The sequence below is a fragment of the Thunnus maccoyii genome, chromosome 17 (genome assembly GCF_910596095.1).
Source record: "Thunnus maccoyii chromosome 17, fThuMac1.1, whole genome shotgun sequence".
NCBI lineage: Eukaryota > Metazoa > Chordata > Actinopteri > Scombriformes > Scombridae > Thunnus > Thunnus maccoyii.
Genome location: NC_056549.1, coordinates 2,777,016 through 2,798,279, shown reverse-complemented (window position 1 = coordinate 2,798,279; position 21,264 = coordinate 2,777,016). Strand labels below are relative to the sequence as shown.

Here is a 21,264-nt window from a genome sequence, read left to right as displayed (position 1 = left end):
ATTGGACACACAGTAACAGTCCCAACCGTCCTTTCTGTCCAATTTTAAGATAAGATCATCCTTCATTAGTCCCACAGCAGGGAAATCCTTGTTACAGCAGCAAAGGAGATAATGCAATAACAAGAAGCATCAGTAAAAGTATTAAGATTATACTTATCTGTCAGTCATGCTCATATTTTGTGTTCAAGCTTAGATGCAAACTTTATTTCCACTTAGTGATGTGTTCACTTATTTAGTTTAATGTATTATTTAGTATAATCTATTTGCATAAACCTGATGCTGATTTTATTGTGTTAAATGTACAGACGGATTTTATATTCACTGTTAATTTAATATGCGTGTCTGTTTTCAAGGGTTCACCCGCATTTGACCGTATAGATGGTTGTGAATATGTTTTCATCTGGAGGACATCTGAGGCCTGCCCCATCAGGAAGTCTCAAGGTAAATCCTGTTACAGAGGAGAATATTAGATACCAGTTAGGGATGCACGATATTGAATTTTTTGCCGATATCCGATATTTCCAACTCATTGTGGCTGATACCGATATATGCACATATTTTTTTCCAGCTGGCTGAGGAGACTATTACGCATGCAAGCATAGATTGTACTAAGTATGATCAAGAAAGACAATATATGAAGGAAGAACTGAGGAAGACTGGAGTTCAGGAGCTCAGCATTAAAACTTTAATGAACCTGCCAAGTGGGAGCAGCAGTAGAGTTTTCATTGAGTTTATTAGACAGACAGGATTAATGTGTAGGATTTAATCTCTGGTCCACACTCCGGAGCAGAAGGTGGCGGTAATGCACCTAATACGCTGGTTACCAACCGCCGTTATAAACCCAAAAGAAGTTTTTCTTTTTTCAAACAGAGTGGTACATCCTGTCAGCCAAAGTGTCTCCTATCTGTGCAGCTGAACATAGCAGTTTCTCGACGGACTGTTTCACCCTGACGGTCCCGGTGTTTCCTCTGCAGGCTCCACTTCACTCAGCCGCCTGTCAGACCCGCTGCTTCTTCCCACTTTAACCTGAATAACAAACCGAGGCTCAGTGCTGCAGTTGGATCCACATGGAGAGCCGAGGCTAACGTTAGCTTGGAGGCTAGCGGAGGCTAACTGGCTGTGCTTCCATCCGGTCATGCGGCAGCTAACGCTCCGCTAACCTCTCAGCTAACGTTAGCCCCGGCTCTCCATGTGGATCCAACCGGAGCACCGGTTATTCAGGTTAAAGTGGGAAGAAGCAGCGGGTCTGACGGGCAGCTGAGTGAAGTTCAGCCTGCGGAGGAAACACCGGGACCGTCAGGGTGACACAGTCTGTCGAGGGAAGCCGAGTCAGACGATGGAGGAGAAGGCGACATATCGGCCTCTCGTAATCGGCAGAATTCGCTGATGCCGATATTTCATTTTAGAGCTTTCATTGGTCGATACCAATGACGTGCCGATAATATCGTGCATCCCTAATACCAGTGTTTTAAAATAAAAACTGTTGTTTGTGGATAATTTGTGTCCATAAGAAAAAAAACAGATGTGTTATAGTAAAAGCGTGCACGCATAAATTGAAATGTGAAATGTGGTTATGTAAAACACATCTACCAGAGGCAATAATAAAGAAGGACATTATTGATTAAACCTCAATGAGTGAAAGAAATTGAAAAGTAGTTTCGTGAATATCGTTTAGTCATATATTACAAACTTGTCCTCCCAGGCGACGAGTGTCGGGTTCGTGACCCCAGGAGCGGCTACGAGTTCAACCTGAGCTCTCTGAAAGGTAAAGATTACGCCATCAGGAATGAGAAATACATCTACCACCTGGCGGTCTGCGGCGAGCTCCAGAGAGACGTCTGCACCCACTCGGGCAGCGACCCGGTCTCCTCGTGCCAGGCGGACGGATCCAAACACAAGATCACAGGTACAGAATCGCAAACAAATGCACCTGTCTCCGTGATTTTCTGTAATTGTTCTTGTACTGAACATGTTTGTTGCTCACATGTGAATGCGTGCAGGAAGGGTAAACCAGGTTCTGAGCTACGTGGGAGACCAGCTCATCCTCAAGTACACCGGTGGAGAAACCTGTCACAAGATATACAACAGATCCACCGAGATCTACTTCTCCTGCCATCCCGACATGCACCCTGTGAGCTTCACACATGAACACGCTGCTGATCCCACAGCTCTTACAGGACATATGTTTCATTTTCTGTTATTTATATACTGTTATGATGTCAGATGTTTGTGTTAAACACGGTTAAAGTTCCAAGACATCGGGTGAATATATGTAAAAATGCTCCCCTGCAAGTCTGAACGTTTGTAGTGTTACCTCTACTTCCTCCTCATGATGACGTCGGATTGTTCGCACATGCCCACAAACGGCCGTCCGCTCTGTAGTTGTTGTTGCTAAGCTTGTTGCTAAGGTCGTTCACGTTGTTCAACTCACATATTTTTGATTATTTCAGTTTGGGGCTCAAACATGTACAAATATATTTTACTTTTTGAGCAAAGAACAAGAAAAAGAAGTGAAATCCAACTACTACTGTTTGTTAACGTAGCCTCCTTTGTTTACAAGCTGATGTCAGGCCTTGGTTGCTAAGGTAGTTGCTAAGGTTTTTTTGTGCTATTCATGTTGTTCACTCTCATATTTCAGATTTCAGCTCCAACATGTACAGATGTATTTGAGAAGTTGACATTTTGAGTAAAGAACAAGAAACAGAACTACTATGTTACTATAGTTTGTTTTCGGAGCCCGAGGAAGCTTCCTGAAGCTGACCAATCAGAACAGAGTGGGCTCATCAGGGGGCGGGGCCTTAAAGAGACAGGAGCTAAAACGGCCTGTTTCAGACAGAGGCTGAACTGAGGGGCTGCATAAAGGACCAGTAGAAGATAAATAAGGAGTTTCTAACTGTAAATCATGTAAAGATATTCCAGTAGAGCCCCAGAATATAAATATAGAGCAGGAAATGTGCAGGATACATCCCCTTTAACAAAATCAAAAGTTGTGACGCACCGGTAGCCTACAGGTTAAGATGCAGACCACATAGCTGCTGGTTCGATTCCAGCTTTGTTGCATGTTATACCTTCCTCTCTATCCATCTGTCCTGTCTCTCTGCACTTTTCACTTTCAAATAAAGGCAAAAAATAATCTTAAAAAGACTCAACCTGCTCAGACACTGAGTACTGAACTGTACAGGGGACGATATGCTGGAAAATTCAGCCTTTTAGTTTTTGTTTTTACTAAAACACATCCAGCAGAACTCTCTACTAGAAACGTGTCCTATTTGAAAGTTAAAAAGCATCTCAGCTCTGTAACGGTGGCGACTGTCTCTCATTTGTTTAGGGAGCACCAGAGTTTATCAAGGAGACTCCAGAATGCACCTACCTGTTCAACTGGCCCACCGCTCTGGCCTGCATCCCAGTCAAAACCACCAGCTGCTCCTACAAGTAAATCTTCACAAACCTCCCACATGTCATCCTCCTCTTCCTCCCTCTCCTGTTCTCCTCTTTTCCTTCATTTTCTATTCCTCACTTCTCGTCCTGATGTTTCTTATTTGCTTGTACTCGTTTCTTTGAAATGTGCTCGTAGACTTCAGCCGCCTACGTCTCTCTTTTACAGCTTTATTTTATTTTATTGTTTTTTTTGCAACTGTACGATTATTTGGACAAATACATTAATAGCAGCAGCAGCAGTCCATTTTATTATAAAAATAGGAGAGTTTAATAAGTTTATAGTGAGTTTACTGATGTAAACATATATAAAAATCTGTAAATTTAATATCTTCATTTTTGCTGAAAACCTTTTGTGGTAATTGAAAGAAGCAGATTTCCTCCTTTCTGACATTTTATGTGTTTTTCCTTGAGTGTGACAGTCGACATGTTTCAAGCATCAAGCTACTGGAGAAAAAGAAAATACAGCAGCAAAAATGTTTGACAGAGTTTTAGGGAAAAAAAACATTTTTTAGATTTGATTGGAAGTAATTTCTGCTCCTTTAGTGATTGCAGACAACAGGAACAACTGTATTGTTAAGTAATAAATCAACACAGTATTTTTTATATGTCTTTATCTGCACCGAGCATCACAGTTACAGACTGATTCGCTGCTGGAAACTCAACACATCACATGGTATTGACATGAAAATGACAAATGACAAATGACAAATAATATTGTATTGGACAGAGAACACTGTCAAAAACATTAACTGCTGTAATTATCAACCGTTCAGACATCTGTGTGGACTGTTAACATACATGACACTGGATTTTTTTACCTTCCTTTGGTTTGTTCTGTCCTCAGCGACGGTCAGGGCCACTCGTATGACCTCTCACCTCTGGCCATGGAGACTCAGAACTGGGAGGTGGAGCACTCTACTGGCGACACCAAGAAAAAATTTTACATCAACGTCTGCAGGTCGCTGGTGCAGCAGGGAGGTCAGTGAGCTTGTTCTTATGTACAGTAATGAAGCATCTAGTTCTGGTTTATTGCTCTGAATTCAAGTTGCAAGACAACATTTTCTCAAAAATCCTGCTCTCAAAAGCTTCTGCAGCAACCCAGTTTCCCTAAAGAAATCATTTATGTTACAATGAGATTGAGTTTTTGACACTATCCAAAGTGACCTTCTGCTCGTCCGGTGACAGGTTCATGGAAGTGTCCGTCCAGCGCAGCGTCCTGTGTGAAGGATGGGGATGAATATGTGAGTCTGGGGCAGCTGGAGTCCGGTCCTACGTGGGACAGGAACGTCCTGAAGCTGCAGTACACCAGCGGCCAGCTCTGTCCCGATGGCGTCCGCAACAGGAGCAGCATCATTCGCTTCAAGTGTGACAAAGACAAAGTGGTGAGTGATGCACTCTACGAATGATAGACAGTATATGTTAGAACGTTGCATCCATACAGTCTGTAAAATATACAGTTAAACCTTCATCATCCTGTGAAATAATCACTAGTTAATATTTAGTTTCTTAGCTTGTTGGTCAAAATGTCTGTATCTGTACATTTTAATTTCTTATGACATATTAAAGAGTAATTTAACAACCCAAAAAACGTCTTTGCTGACCTCCAGTGGTTTAACTTCTCACTTGTCTGCAGTGATGTAGAGATGTACTCCAGGACGCTGTGACATCACTGTTGGGTGTGAAACAGGATTAAAACTTTCATAAAGAAAAGGCAGTGAATCACCATGTTTTCAATAGATATGACTGGCTGTCTAAACACAAGTAAAACACAAGAAAGCATCTCAGATTTGGTGTGAACTGATATTTACTACAACTAAAAACACTTTGGAGAACAGTGACTTTTTCACTTGTCTTTAAGTCTCTCTTTTGGAAAGGTGGAGATTAGAGAACATCAACATTTTGGCTTTAGTCTGGGTTTACGCTGAAAAACTTAATACCATTTGCAAAGTCACTGTTTTAACCTTTTTTTATGTCTAGAACTTGCCTAAACCAGGGCAGTTGCAGCACTTCTTACTATTATTTATGTTCAAAAACGGTGCATATTTGCATAAATAAAAATATAACAGCAACGTGTGCTCCTATCTCCTGTCCAGGACTCCCGGCCTACTCTCATTTCTGCCATCGAGGAATGTGTTTACACCTTCCTGTGGTTAACAGCCGCCGCCTGCCCTCTGAACACCAGCCAGCACGACAACTGCAGAGTCACCAACCCTGCTACAGGTGCAGTAAACCTTGTGTTATCTACTGCACATGTAGCGTTTATTGTTAGAAAACTAATAATTCTGATGATCTTATAACCTTGAACTTTTCTTCTTCCACAGGTCATTTGTTTGACCTGAACAGTCTGACGCAGGAAGGAGGCTACACCGTGTACGATCATCAGGAACACACCAAGATGTTCCGCATGAACATCTGTGGAGACGTGACCAACGCTGGATGTGCTCCTGGAACCGGTACGTCGTCTCTCAGGTGTTAATTATTCAGCCAGAGATGTATAAAACAAACATCATGCGTTCTGTGCTCCTATTGCAATATTATACTTGCATTAGTTTGACAGCATGAAATGCAAAGTCAGGAATGAAATGAGCTTATATTATGATATTTGTTCAACACATTTCTTGATGAATCTGTCTGGAGCTGAAGTTTCATATATTATTATTTATCAGAAACAAAAAATAGGTGCAAAGTTGACTCTGCTGTGTGTTTTATATCGCCAGTAAATGACAGACAAGCAGATAATTTCTCATCAGTCACTTCAAGCCTCAAAGGTCACCTTGCTTACGTTCTGGGTGTCATCAGTGTGCGTACATAGAAATCACTGTCAGATCAGCCTTTAACCAGTCAGAGCTACACATTTGTTTTAAAAAAACGTGTCGCTGCGATCGAATCAACCTTTAACTAGTCAGAACTGCAAATGACAAGACGACATCACCTCAACTCCTCCCTGCGCTTCACTGATTGGTTCATTTTTCCAGCTACGGGGGTTCATAGACTAATGCTTCTGCAGGGTGAAAAGAACTGATGTGCAGAGAAACATCACTTAGATTTGCAAATATATATAATATTCTTTGAACGTTACACAGTAGTAATAGTAGTTACACAGATTCCCATTTTGTCTGAACATGAAGAGGATGTTTGCTGTTTAAACCTTATTTTACTTGAACAAAACTGATTAAAAAAAAAGCATCAAGTATAGAAAAAATACAAAGGTAACAAAATCAAGCCAAACAAAACTACAACTAACTAGAGACAAAACCATCTAGAAGAAAACAGAACAACAAATATCTTCAGCTGACTGCCACTTTTTCCTGTTTTTATTATCTCTGCATTGTATTTCTACATAAAAAAAGCATTGCCAGCTTTAAGAGGACAACCACAAAAACCTGTTAATTCCTGCTCAGTAATAGCAATTAAAGGGAAAGGCTTGAAAGCTTGATTAAGCATCCATCCAGGCACTGGGCTCCAGTTAACTGGTTTATGTAACACTGAGAACTTGCGTCACCATTGTTTGTCAACTGCAGCTCAGAGCGCCGGAGTGAACCTTAATGACAGACCTGAAATTCCAGGACATTTTAAATTATTGACTTCTCCTTTAACCAGAGCTGTAGTAAACCAGGAGGCACTCAGAGAACACACACCTCTGCCAAACGCTGCAGAATACGTCTGAATGTGTAATTACAAGAATTTTTAGAAATGTTTAATTTTCATCTGGATCTGCATCAAAGTACACAGTGACAGACAGTTATGCAATATATCATTCATTAAAGTAAGTACAGTAGTTTATGGGAAACTGTATCCTAAGTAAAAAAAACTAATAAAAGCAGGCTAGAAACATAATTCTCTATTCCAAATCCTTAGATTTTATCATTCTGGATTGCGAATGAATGACTATACACCTGCTGGAACAGAATTTATATGTATTTATATCTAATAAAAATGAGCAACTAGACAAAAAATTAGCTAATAAAACTCTGTGGCAGTTTTATACTATATTTGAATTTTAAGCTCACACAACTATTGCATTTTAAAATATCTGTATAGAAGCGTTGGCGTACTGTAGATGTAATCATGTTTAAACACCGGAAAGTAAAATCACTGCTTTAAACATATGGGTGTGTATGTTTATGTGTGTTACAGCTGTGTGCATCAAGGATTCCAGCAGTGCGGTGAGCGGAGGTCAGGTGAGCAGGAAACTCTCCTACAAAGATCACGTTCTGGAGCTGACGTACGAAGGCGGGAGTCCCTGCGCAGCGAACCCCAACCTCAAACACAAAACCGTCATCCACTTCATCTGCAGGTACGACGCCGGAAGGTCTGTCTGGAAGGTTCTGTTTCTCACCTGTTTTTTTTTTGCTATGATTTAAATATTTATTTTGTGTTTTCTGTAGGCCGCCTAACATGAGCTCGTCCCCTCCAGAGCCAGTCCACACCGGCTCAAACGCTGACACCTGCACACACTTCTTCTCCTTCCACACACACCTGGTCTGCGAACAGCCTGTGAGTATGTTAATGTGTGTTTGATGCCTCAGTCTATTTCATGATTCAATCCAACACTGTTAAAAGACACAGCAAATCTCACGTGCAGAGCCAAACCAACAATACAAGTATTGTGTGTGTATCACAGCCTGATGTATCTTATTCCTCCGTTGTTGCTCCAAAAACTTTTAAAAACACATCAGTGAGTCACAGCGCTGCACTGGGTCACATGTTCCTTCATTATGAAGAGTTTGGTCACGTTAGTTTGTTTAGAAACGGCTCCAAAGACTAATAACAGCATCACGTTTTCAGTCTCCGGAGAGTAGTTCTGTGTAAGATAGACGCCACTGAGCATGTGCAGAATCGTGATTCTGTTTACTGCTTCGCTAGTTTGTTGTGCATTGAAGAAGAAAATACACATTTGGGTAGAGACTTGATAATCAAGTGATGTCTGGGAAACAACTGTGTGTCTTTCCTGCCTTTGACCCCTGCTGATTTGACCTTTTTGATCCTGTCTGAATGCGGCACCCCGTCCTGTTTTTGGCCCCTTATTTCACCCACCTTTTCTGACTTCTTCCTACTTGTCAGTCTCTAAACGAGTGTTTCTTAAAGAGAAATGTAATATCTACTTCCTGTAAGTAGTAAGGTGTCACTTCCTCATGGTGACTTTTACCCTTCTTCTCTGTCTTATGCCAGTTGTTCCTCATATATATATATATATATATATATATATATATATATATATCTATATATATATATCTATATATATCTATATATATATATATATATATATATATATATATATATATATATATATATATATATATATATATATATCTATATATATATCTATCTATATATATATATATATCTATATATATATATATATATCTATATATATATATATATCTATATATATATCTATATATATATATATATATATATATATCTATATATATATATATATATATATATATATATGCAGACGATGTCCACTTTTATGTTCCTCTGTTGCTTATCACTGACATGAGGTTAAAAGACTCATATTTTCACTGTTGTTGAGTTTCCACAGTTTCTTCTAATTCAGCCGGTTAACTCGACTCTCTTAAATAACTCTAGATAAGGATTGTTCCACTTCTAAGTTTGCTTTAATTACTTTCATATCAGAACATAAAAATAAACAACAGAGATATAGATGTTAAAAAATACTGTATATTGAAGAAGAAAATACACATTTGGGTAGAGACTTGATAATCAAGTGATGTCTGGGAAACAACTGTGTCTTTCCTGCCTTTGAACCCTGCTGATTTGACCTTTTTGATCCTGTCTGAATGCAGCACCTCCTTGATTTTTTCCTTATTATGCTGCCTTGATCCTGTATGCAGATGCCCTACCTCCCTACCTTTTGGTTTCCAATTGTTTGATCTTATGGTATAAAGTGTTTCCATCCCTTCTGCTCTGGGTCAGTCTACTGTATCAGACCAGCTCTGGGTCAGTAAGCTCACCGCATTTCCGGAACGCTATTAAACAACTTCCACCACAGCAAACTTTGAACAAGGACTTGAGTGATTTTCTTCAACAGCTTCATATGACAACCTCTCGACTTATTAGTCTTTGGAGCCGTTTCTCAAGGTCAATAGATGAGTTCATTGTTGGTTTGGCTCTGCACATGTTGACATACTAAGAAACAACTGAAAAGGACTTTATTAGTAAACTAAATCAAATATATTGTTTAGTTACGAGTTATATAAAACTTGATGGCAGTTTGTGTTTGTATGTGTTCAACTAACTGCTAAACATCACAAGATAACAGCCTCACAAACCTTGTAAAACCTTCATACAGATGTTGTTATCAGTGCCTTTTGTTGTGGATTTATTGGCTTTTCACAAAAGAAAATAATTATAAGATACTGTACAGAATTGCAACTTTTATATTAAGAAGTTATTTTCCACATATTCAAGTGGAAAAATATGACGCATTCCTTCGCAATTTAGCCCTAAATTGGCCAATTTCACAGAGCAAATTGAATTTCAGTCGTCTACAGGTGGGTTACAGTCGGCTTTTGGAGACTTCTCAAGGATAATCAAAGGACACAGGAATGTAGCATTAAATTTCACGACGGAGTCGAAGCGTTTGGACTCACTTCTTCCAAAATAATTCTTCAAACTCAAACTAAAAGAGGAAGAAAACATTCTACAGCCATTGTATAGTCAATAAAAGAGTGACAACATAACAAAAATGGTTGAATTCCTTTTCTTGGAGTTTGGTTTTCTGAAGCCTACGAGTGATTCCTGTTCTGACCCACATAGATTCACCACTGACATTTCTGTTTCTCCTTTTTATTTCATCTGTCAGGTTACGTGTTCAGTCCAGAACGGCTCTGCTCTTATAGACCTAACTCCTCTGATTCATGTCAGTGGATACTACACCGCCACAGGTCAGTGGGCCCAGCTTTCACTTCTGCAGTGACAGAGCTCCATATCCAATCTCAGATCAATACAGAACAATCAATCAATCCATATTTTATCCTCTCAGATGAGGCGGTGGACCAAAGTGATGGATCTCCAGACTTCTACATCAACGTCTGTCAGCCTCTGAACCCCATCCCCGGGGTCATCTGCCCCCCCGGAGCCGCCGTCTGTATGGACCCCGATAACGGACCGCCTGTCGTAAGTCCTTTCACTTTGACCTCACGTTCATGTAGTTTGTCTTATAATGAAAATATTTGACTGACAACGTGCAAAAATGTCTGATGGCACCTTTTGACTCAACAAATAAGCAAAAGGACGGCAGACGTTATGACTGGTTTTGCTTGACATCATGGTCTAGTCCCCGTTATTATTGTTGGGCAGCGAGGGTTAAGTGCTAAAATATATGCTCAGTTACACAACTGGACTTGCCCACTTTGAAACAGACAAAAAATATATAAGTTAATATCTTTACTGTATTATTTTGTATCACTTGTGGGAAAATAATCATTGTTGTGAAACGTTGCTGACGTGTTTCATTCTGTGCACCAAACGCATTTCTTACTAAAGTCAAATTTTATGACTCTTGCCAAAGAATTTAGATATGAATGCAATGATTAGATTAATCGGCAACTGTTTTGTTAATCTATTAATCATTTTTGCCAAAATTCTCTGATTCCAGATTCGTAAATACAATAATATAATAAAATATAATAACTTTATGGTTTCTTTAGTCTTCTAAAAATAAATATCTTTGGGTTGAGGACTGTTGGTTGTGATGACGTCACTTTGTGTTTTAGGAAACGGTGATCGACAGTTTTTACCTTTTTCTGACATTTTATGGACCAAACAACGAACCGATTAACCGAGAAATTAATAAACATATTAATCAATGATGAAAATAATTGTTAATTGCAGGCCTATTTATAAATTCAACTGAGCTTCATTTCCTCTGTGTAGCAATTTTCTTGTTAATTGAGATTTAAGCATAATTAAATGAGGCAACAAGACAGATTGAAATCAAGAAATAACAGCATCTGTTTTGCAACTCTTCTGATATCCCTCCATTTAACACCCCCCCCCCCCCCAGGCCGTTTTTGATTCTCAAAATAAACTCTTTTGTTTAGAATGAGTTTTACTTAAAAGACCCTCTCATTCTTGCTGTAGGAAGATAAAGTTGAAAAGAATTGTGTGATTGAAATGTTTTTCACTTTCTTGTCGTGTGTCTGTTTTATTTCTTGTTTGTTCTGCCTTTTTTCTCTCTTTAATTCCCTCTTTCTCTCTCTGAAAGGATATCGGTCGGACCACCAGCGGTCCTCAGATCAGCAGCGCGACAGGTGAGGTTTCCATCACCTACAACAGCTCCACTAAGTGTGCGGCGGATCCTGCACAGAACTACACTTCCACCATCATCTTTACCTGCCAGAGAGGCCTGGAGCTGGTCAGTCATGTTCTTTATGTTACGTCTCTTTCACAGTGTTTCACTTTTCCAACAAAACACTGACCTGTACGTCTTTATCAGGGTTCTCCACAAATGCTGAGGCTGCAGAAATGTGTCTACCTGTTTGAGTGGGCGACCCCGGTTGTCTGTTCAGATACCACTCACACCAGCGGCTGCAAGCTCACCGACAGTCAGCTCCAGTTCACCTTCGACCTGTCGACCCTCTCTGGTGAAGTTGAGGTTCGTTTTACTACAAGGTTTACGTAGCTCTGAGAACATATTAAATCCAGTATTATTCGGGTGTTTTTCATGTTGCTGTGCACACCAGTTGAAAAGTTAACCCTTTGTGTGCTAGGTACCGGTCGGCTCCAGCACCTACAAAATCAACGTCTGCGGCTCGGTGGCGGAGCCGCTTTGTAAGAAGGCTGCGGTTTGCCGGGTTTCTGGTTCTGGTTCAGACAAATCGGCGTCATCGTTCGGCATCAGCAAGGTCATGAAGATGGACTTCAAACATGAGGAGCAGGCCGTACTGATGCAGTATGGTGGCGGAGATCTCTGCCCTCCCGGTAAGTCTGCCGTGTTTTAAATGGTTTACAACAGACTCGACAGGCTTCAGCCAATCAGGAAACAGGATCAGGCTTTGCAGTTTGATATTTCCTCCTAAAATGTGAGATATTGAACTTTTTCCTCAAGAAGAAAATGGTTAAAAGCTTCACTCTTGTTTGCAAAAAATAAGATATTTTTCTTATAAATAAGGAGATTCTGTCAGTGAATAAGCTGCAGGTGTATTTACTGCAAATACTTTGTGTGTTTCAGTGACAGATAAGGACGAGGCGTGCGTGTTGCCCTTCACTTTCATGAAGAAGACGTATACAGATTGCACCACAGATCACCGGACAGACGGGAAGAAGTGGTGCGCGACCACTGACAACTATGACGGTGACGGGAAATGGGGACTCTGCAGTCCAGGTGACTCCAGCTTTTTGTCAGGAAAGACTGACGTCATGTCCGTTTTTACATCTGTAGCTCTGGAGAGCACACAGGCAGGAAGAGTAGAGTCAAAACAAAGAAATCACAGCTCAAAAAATAAGTGAATATTTTTCAACTTGTAAAGATGTTCTGAGGCTCCTTCTTGTTAATATAAAATGACTCATTTCTCTCACTGTCTTAAAGCATCAGTATGCATTTATGACACCAAAACTTTGGCTTTTTCTCATTAGTTTAAACCTTGAAACGTATCTGTGTTTAATTATTTCTGGATCTCAGTTTTCAAAAATGATATCCTAGTTCTCTGGTTCCCATCCTTCTTATAGTTCATCACACATTATATACTGTATGTCTCTCAGCTGTCAGCACTTCAACCAAATGATTATGTTCCTTTCACATATTGTTTCATGTCAGTAAAACCATCCAGCATTTCCCAGGATTTGAGAAAAGTCAGAAGAAGCTAAAGCTTTTTCCATCTTCTCCGTCATCTCTGTCGTTTGTGACCCTCAGGTTGAGAACCGCCACTCTAGCTAGTATGTCAACGTGCAAATTCTGGACACAGCTTTGTTTATGAAATGACTAACCTGCACTGATGGATTAAAAAACGGCCAAAGAACAACATGTGTTGAGAGTTGAACTGAAAAACTCGTGGTAACTTAATGTGAGAAGAAAAAGCTTCAGATCATCACGTGTGTGGTTTTTTTTTTTTTTGGCTTTAGGCTACAAACATTTGCAAGTCTAGCTTTGTCACAGCGTTGATGCACTTAAACATCTCAAAGATAATCCCTGTAAAGACCTTTCATAAGCAGAGCGTCGCTGCATTTTAAATTGATTTGATTCCTCCGACCATCGGTGCAGCTCTACTCTTAAACGTCCCTCTGCCAGGCAAACATCACAGTAAACGACATGTCTTCTTTCATTTTTTGTCATATTTAGACTATGTTATTGTCACGCGATAATGCAGATAAGGTCATTTGTTCACGGTGCATTCAGGTACATGTGGAGAGGTCGGAAAAACGACATAATTGATCCAAAAACCTCTAATATTCATTTTAAGTATCTAAGCTGGTCCCTGAAATAACTGCTAATAATAATAATAATAATAATAATAATAATAATAACACCAGTTACACCAGTAAATACTAATTTCCTCTGTAGGAAGTTTAGTTTTCTCTCTTTTCTGAAAACCATCCCGCCTTCTTTTTCTTTCTCTTCCAGCCTCTGCCAAGCGTCAGTCGTCCATATTGTTTACCTGCGACCAGTCGGCGGGTCACGGCTCCCCACAGCTGCTGTCGGAGACGGCGGGTTGTTCGGCCACTTTCCAGTGGCGCACCAGTGCCGTTTGTCCTCCGAAGAAGATGCAGTGTAAGCTGGTCAGCCAGCATCAGACCTTCGACCTCCGAGCCCTGTCCTCCCTCACGGAGCCGTGGAGGTTCAGCCACCACGGAGACTCGTAAGACTGGCTGCAGTTTCTTTTATGTTTGTTTGTTTGTTGCTCCTTATAATTCAGTCTTATTTTATTTTTATGTACACATGCTGGTTTTTTATCTTCAGTGGAGGAAGAACAGAGATTAAAGGGTTGAATAGATCTTTGAAACACTCAAAGTTGAACAGAACTGGCTAAACTGAAGATGGATACATATTGTCAATTTTAATTTGTTGGGTAGTACACAGATATACAGTTTATAATAATAATAATAATTGTATCAGTAGTGTCTGTATCTTTTCAAGCTTCCTCAGATCTAATAAACAGGATAAACTGAAGTAAATACAGTTAACATATCTGCTTCATAATGGAAAGATACTGTAGTAGTAATAATAATAACAGTATATTAATATAATAATAATGACAGTATATTCATATAATAATAACAAACTAATCAGAAATTTGTCTCAGGTGGTTTTATCTGTACAACATCCTTTATCCTCAGACCCTCAATCTGGAAAAACTCCCTCCGACAAAAACAACAGGCAGAAAATGATACCATAGAAGAAGAATCAAGCAAACACAGTCATACAGCAACGTTAGCACACAGCTGTAAAAAAAAAAACCTTCTGACCTGTGTCTTATATCTCAGCAGACTCGTGAGACTGACTCTCTCTTCTGTTTTTTATGTCCTCAGATATTTCATCAACCTGTGTCAGGGGATCCACGGCGGGTTACCGAGTTGTCCAGAAGGAGCGACCGTGTGCCGACGCTCCGCAGCAGGACGGACGCAGACGCTCGGCCGCGTCCACACTCAGAAAATGAGCTTCACCGGTGAGCAATCATGACAAATACGCTTCAGTGCACTTAATTAATACTTTTATTTTACCATTTCATCATCAGTAAACTGGATATTTTACTGCTCCTGGAGCCAATGTGTTACTTTATTTTGGACTTTTCTTTACTTGTGACTCTCACAGCTCTGTTCTGCTTCTGTTTATTATCAAGTCTTAAACTTTCTTCCTTCCTCTGCAGACGGAAAGATCTCCGTCACTTATTCAGCAGGAGAGGAAGTTTGTGGAAACGGCGTGAAGGCGAAGACGGTGATCCAGCTGAGCTGCGGCTCCACGGTGGGACACCCAGCGATCATCAGGTAACACACACACCGCAGAGGAATTAAAGAATACATTAGTTAAATGCATTTCTAGATATAAGAGAGGATGTGAAGAAAGAAATTAATCAAAACTGAATATAATATTTTTTTTCCTGATTAAATTCTGCTTCATTTGAACCCGCTGTGTCTAACTGACCTCTGCAGAACTTCTACACGTGACGCTTTAAAAGACAAAACTCTCTACGATAACATTCATTGACTCTCTCGGTTCCAGATTTCAAACCTGCCAGTTAATGACAGAAGACAGTGTTTGTCTTTCAGGTTAAACTTTCTCTGGTTTTAGCGTCATTTGAAGTTGCCTTGTGAAGCATTTCTCACTTCTTCAGCGGACTTCATGTTATTCAGTCATGAATCAGTCAGATCGTCTCGCTGCAGCTAACGATTATTTTTCATTTTCAATTAATCTGTTGATCATTTTCTTGATTAAATAGTTGTTTGGTCCATAAAATGTTATAAAATGGTGAAAAATGTTTTAAAGTCTTAAAGTCCAAGATGACGTCATCAAAATAAAGATATTCAGAAAATATTCACATTTAAGAAGCTGGAATCAGAGAATTTGGACATTTTTCTTAAAAAATGACTCAAAACGATTACCTGATTATCAAAATAGTTGGCGATTAATTTAAAAGTTGTCAACTAAATGATTAATCGACTAATTGTTGCAGCTCTATAATTCACATTAAAGTAAATTTCTTATATTGAAGACTCCATATTTAGGTTAATAAAAACAATTCCTGTGAAATATGTTGTTTTTTTTTGTTATTTTTTCTTTTAAAATCACTAAACTGGTTAAATTGGTTCCAGAAATCTTAAATTTTACTATCTTTCCAATCTTCAGCCGTGTTAAGCGCGTCTTATCTTTCCGTGTGTGTCTGTGTGAGCAGTATTGACGAGGCATCATGTGAGTTTGTGATTGGCTGGGAGACTCGGTCAGCGTGTGCGGTGAAGCAGCGTGAGGTGGAGATGGTGAACGGGACGATTCAGGTTCCAGACACCGGAGCCAGCCTCAGTCTGGGAGCGCTCTACTACAGGTAACACAAGCTCACACTCGAAACGTCCACCTGGTTTAAACTTAAACACTCGATGTAGTACTTCTCTGGTTTATTCTCGATCTGTCCCTTCTCAGCCACCATCAGGCGTCTGGAGACATCCGTCCCAACGGTGACCGCTACATCTACCACATCCAGTTATCCGGCATCACCAACAGCTCGCTGTCCAGCTGTCTCGGTGCCAACATCTGCCAGGTCAAACTCAACGGACTGTACAGACGCAGGATTGGCTCCTCCAGCAAAGCAAAGTACTACATTAAAGGTAATTTACTGAATAGTTTAGAGTCCTGTTTCTTACTATAAAAAACACCATCTCCTCTGTCTTTACTGGTAAATTAGGTGGTTGAATTACAGCTAAAACTTTGGTTCATATCTCCACAACTGCTAGATGGATTTCACAATTTGGCACAAACAAGATAAATCCAATTATCTTCTCATCCAGCAGCCACTTCTACACTTGAGTTCATGACAGGATGCCTCAAAAAACAAATAATTCTCTTCAACATGTTGAATGCTAACATTAGTATATGTCCCATACTTCCATATAATGTCCTCTAAATACACTGATATGTAACTGTAGATTCACAGGAAGGTCGTTAGAAAGGATTATGTAATTTAGTGCTAATTAAAGGGAAAATGGAGACAGTGATTAAGTGGTACACTCACAATTAATTAATGCAGTTAAACTGCTAGTTTAATATGCACAAAGGTGAAACAGGCAAACATACAATTCAACATGAAAACTAATAATAATGAGTTAATATCTAATTGGGATTAAATAAAGCTTTTTTTTCAAGCAGATTCTTCAAGAAAACAACAACTGCTTCTAATGTTAGCATAGCTTAGCTGTACTAACACTACTGAATTAAGTCAAACAACAATTTTCCCTGTAATTACAAATTAAAAGCTGTTTCTTTCCAGGAAACCTTCAAGTGTTACTGAGCATGCTAATGTGCAAGTGTTAACATGTAACTCTATGTACGTCATTGCTAATGCTAAACATGTTATTGCTAACATAACGTGAATGTTAGCAGTAACATGTTTAGCATTATGTTAGTGAAAGCCACGAATAATTAGCATTACCATAACACATATGCATTAGCTAATGTGCAAGTGTTAACATGTAACTCTATATACGTGTACTCAGTGCTAACGCTAAACATGTTATCGCTAACGTGAATGTTAGCGATAACATGTTAGTGAAAGCCACGTATTATTAGCATTACCATAACACATTTTAGCTAATGTGCTAATGTTACTTTTTTAGCATGTTATCAGACTAAACTAACTCTTACTGTTGACCATCAGTTCATCACTGACTATTACACTGTTGTCCTAAAAAATGATGCTTTAAAGAACTGATTAAAATCTCAACAACTGTGTCAACAATCTTTTTTTTTTCCTTCAGGAGGAAACCTGGATGTGATGGTGCCCTCTGAGTCAGAGTGTGGGCGGGAGAAAACCAAAATGGTGTCATCGACCATCATGTTCCACTGTAACCCTTCAGCAGGCGTCGGCATCCCAGAGTTCATGCTGGAGACGGATGAATGCCAGTATCTGTTTGTGTGGCACACGGACGCTGTGTGCGGTCTCACGTGAGTACAATGCTACACATCTGGAATTTAGTTTTTACTCCAGGCAGTAGAAGTGGATTTTAAGATAATATGTTCAACTCTTCTTTTCCTGCAGAACTGTGAACGCGGAGTCGTACGATGACAACAGCAGCGATGCTACGGGTCTGTCCAGGAGGAGCCAGGCGGTGGGAGCGGTGCTGAGCCTCCTGTTGGTGGGTCTTACTGTCTGTCTGCTGGGACTTCTGCTCCACAAGAGAGAGAGAAGGTGAGGCCGAGAGCATCCTGCAACCCCACACAAGCTGTTTAAAGGGGACATATTCTGCTTTTTCTTATTCATATCCTGTTATGATGTCGGAACGTTAAACATGGTCAAAGTTCCTAAACTTGAAGTTATGTTAAAATGCCGCCTGCAAGTCAAAAGTCAGGGCTTAATCCATAAACATAAACGCTTCGTTTCCTACCTTGCTGACGACAAGCTGACATCAGGCGTTGGTTGCGAAGGTTTTTTTTTGTGTGACATTTTGAGTAAAGAACAAAAAGAAGTTAAATCCTGCTACTATAGTTTGTTTTTGGAGCTGGAGGAAGCTTCTTGAAGCCGACCAATCAGAACAGAGTGGGCTCATCAGGAGGCGGGTCTTAAAGAGACAGGAGCTAAAACGGCCTGTTTCAGACAGAGGCTGAACTGAGGGGCTGCATAAAGGACCAGTAGAAGATAAATAAGCAGTTTTTAACTGGAAATCATACAAAGATATTCCAGTAGAGCCCCAGAATATAAACATAGACGTGTAAATGTGCAGAATATGTCCTATTTAAAGAAATGCGTTGAATTTGCAGCATGTTTATCTTCATCTTTTGTTTTGAATATCTTCCTCCAGAGAGCTGGTGATCCAGAAGGTGGCCGGCTGCTGCAGGAGAGGAAACCAAGTCTCCTATAAATATTCCAAGGTAGACTGATTTAATGGATGAATCCTTCATTTTCAGCCAATCAGATACTCAGATTACAGTGCAGAAAAGTTGAGTGATTAGATACAATCTCATTAGATCTCACTGGCAATAAGAAATAGAACATAAAGACAGTTTAGTTCTTACTTCTTTTACACAGTTTAATTTGTTATAATCACATATGATCCTTTATGTAAATCCTCAGGTCAACATGGATGAAGACGGAGGTGAAGACGAGATGGAGTGGCTGATGGAGGAGCTCGAAGCTCCTCCCTTATCCTCCTCCTCGTCCTCCCATCGGGGCAGGAGTAACCACGGCAACGGCCACATCACGACCAAGCCGGTGAATACGGACGGCCTGCGCTCCTTCTCGCTGGATGAGCAGGACGACGACGACAGCGAGGACGAGGTGCTGAGCTTCCCGGGGGTTCGAGTGGTCAAACCGTCCGGTCCGTCCAGGAACTCGACTCACCGCAGCGCCTTCCTCCAGGTGAGCGTCGCCTCGCCGTCTGCCGTCCAGATGCTGTGACTTTTTTTTAGAAAACTCACCAACGTCACTTCTTCTTTCCTTTTTATTATTTCAGGAGGAGAGCGACGAGGACCTGGTCGGCCTCCTGGACGAGTCAGACAGGAAGAGGAAGAGCAGCAAACCTCGCTCTTCAGGCCGTAGCCACGGTAACAACACAGCAGCCAACAGGAAACGGGACGAGGACGACAGTGACGAGGACCTCCTCAGGGTGTGATGTCACTCCCTCCCTCCCTGCTTCCCCCCATCCAATCTGAACTATTCTCTCTCTCAGTGAATGTCTCCATAATAGCAACAACAACAACGACGACGACGACATACCGACAACATATTGAAAACAGAAACCTTTCCTTCTTTTTGGGATTCATTTTGTTGGACTGCACCTTTACTCGGCCTATTCAGACTCTATCCAGTCCACTGTCTACAGACTGTCAATGTTAGGTTTCTTATTTATTGGTAGCTAATTATTTAAAGTGTTCTTCAGGCCATTTTTTTTTTTTTTGACCTGCACCCAATTTTTCTTTCATAAATCTGAAATAATAATAATAATAATTTGCTTCACTGAAGCGACTTCAGTCTCGCCACATTTATCTAATAAAACACCGAACAGGCCAGTCGAGAGTCTTTCTCTCAACGTATTGACGCTGCGATGAGGCATGCCGGTAAAAAAAAAATCTTTTCTTCTAGTGTTTTCAAATGAAGCTGTGCCATTACTTTAGCACTTTACTGTAGCGATGATAAACTAGAAATGATACCAGTGTCATTGCAGAGAAAAACTTCGGCTACTTTTGGGGTTGATTTAGATTTTTTTTTTTGTGTTGTTTTCATCGGCCAGTTGCGACTTTTATTAGATAAATGCGGCGAGACGGGTACAGTTAAGTTGCTCGATAGTGAAGCAGATTTTTTTTTTTGGGAGGGGGATGGAGTTCCCTGGATGTAGTCGGTGAAGGTGTCGGCTTGTGTTGTTTCTTAAAGGGAATGATTTGTCTTTTCTTGTCGTTTACAGTTGCTATAATAGCAGATCTTTTCTCTTTCTCCCCCCCCCCGCCTGAAAAGAAAGCGCGATGCCTTCCTGATGATGAATTTACTTTTGCATTTTCATCGAATGAATCATGTCCAGCGACAGATTGATTTTTTTTTTTTTGTCTTGTTTTGATTAGACATTGTACATAGGTGATAATGTTCTACGATATGGATGTTTTGTTTGTTTGTTTGTTTGTTTATTTGTCGTCCTCACCGGTGTATTTTGCTCACGAGTTTGATTTTATGATTATTTAAATGGTTGTCTGAGCTGATTATCTGTCCGTGTCTCTGTTGTATGTGTGTGTGTGTGTGTGTGTGTGAAAATAAGAGATGGCCTTAAGTGTGAATGAAAGGTTCTGTGACGACGGAGGTTGTTGGGAAGTCGTTACGAAACTCGAGGTGTTAGTTCGACACATTTTAGGTTGTGTTGGTTTTTGAAGTCCTTCTCCCGCCAAAGCCATATTTCTACGGCCGCCGCTGGCACTAATTTATGGAAGTTGGGGAAATGTTTCCGCTTGCACACTCTCGCACATTATACGCTCAGTTTTGGTATTGAAGTCTGTGATTTTTTTTTTTTTTTTGGATGTCCTTGCTTTAAAAGTGAGATTTTAAACTCAGTAAAGCAAAGTGTTTGTTGTGCCGAAATCAGCCCTTTTTTTTTTTTAGCCAAATGCATGTCATAGTGAGACAAAAAGAAAGACATGAGACATAAATCGATCAGGAATGCAGGCAGCTGACT

The 21,264-nt window shown here is 40.2% G+C and overlaps 1 protein-coding gene across 1 annotated transcript in view; it reads left to right on the top strand.

The window, feature by feature from the left end:
- igf2r (insulin-like growth factor 2 receptor) overlaps positions 1–20,170 on the top strand; it is a 53,589-nt gene extending 33,419 nt beyond the window's left edge. Inside the window, exons 26-51 of the mRNA XM_042389635.1 lie at positions 354–441; positions 1,703–1,906; positions 2,001–2,131; positions 3,329–3,432; positions 4,283–4,416; positions 4,624–4,820; positions 5,532–5,658; positions 5,760–5,891; positions 7,576–7,735; positions 7,827–7,935; positions 10,271–10,352; positions 10,451–10,584; positions 11,675–11,824; positions 11,906–12,064; positions 12,180–12,390; positions 12,641–12,793; positions 14,030–14,264; positions 14,935–15,071; positions 15,273–15,390; positions 16,296–16,442; positions 16,538–16,722; positions 17,869–18,055; positions 18,150–18,299; positions 18,910–18,979; positions 19,182–19,466; positions 19,561–20,170. Coding sequence (XP_042245569.1) covers positions 354–441; positions 1,703–1,906; positions 2,001–2,131; positions 3,329–3,432; positions 4,283–4,416; positions 4,624–4,820; positions 5,532–5,658; positions 5,760–5,891; positions 7,576–7,735; positions 7,827–7,935; positions 10,271–10,352; positions 10,451–10,584; positions 11,675–11,824; positions 11,906–12,064; positions 12,180–12,390; positions 12,641–12,793; positions 14,030–14,264; positions 14,935–15,071; positions 15,273–15,390; positions 16,296–16,442; positions 16,538–16,722; positions 17,869–18,055; positions 18,150–18,299; positions 18,910–18,979; positions 19,182–19,466; positions 19,561–19,719 — 3,948 coding nt within the window. The 3' untranslated portion in view covers positions 19,720–20,170. The remainder of the gene's footprint in view (positions 1–353; positions 442–1,702; positions 1,907–2,000; positions 2,132–3,328; positions 3,433–4,282; positions 4,417–4,623; positions 4,821–5,531; positions 5,659–5,759; positions 5,892–7,575; positions 7,736–7,826; positions 7,936–10,270; positions 10,353–10,450; positions 10,585–11,674; positions 11,825–11,905; positions 12,065–12,179; positions 12,391–12,640; positions 12,794–14,029; positions 14,265–14,934; positions 15,072–15,272; positions 15,391–16,295; positions 16,443–16,537; positions 16,723–17,868; positions 18,056–18,149; positions 18,300–18,909; positions 18,980–19,181; positions 19,467–19,560) is intronic.
- The last annotated feature ends 1,094 nt before the right edge of the window (positions 20,171–21,264 follow it).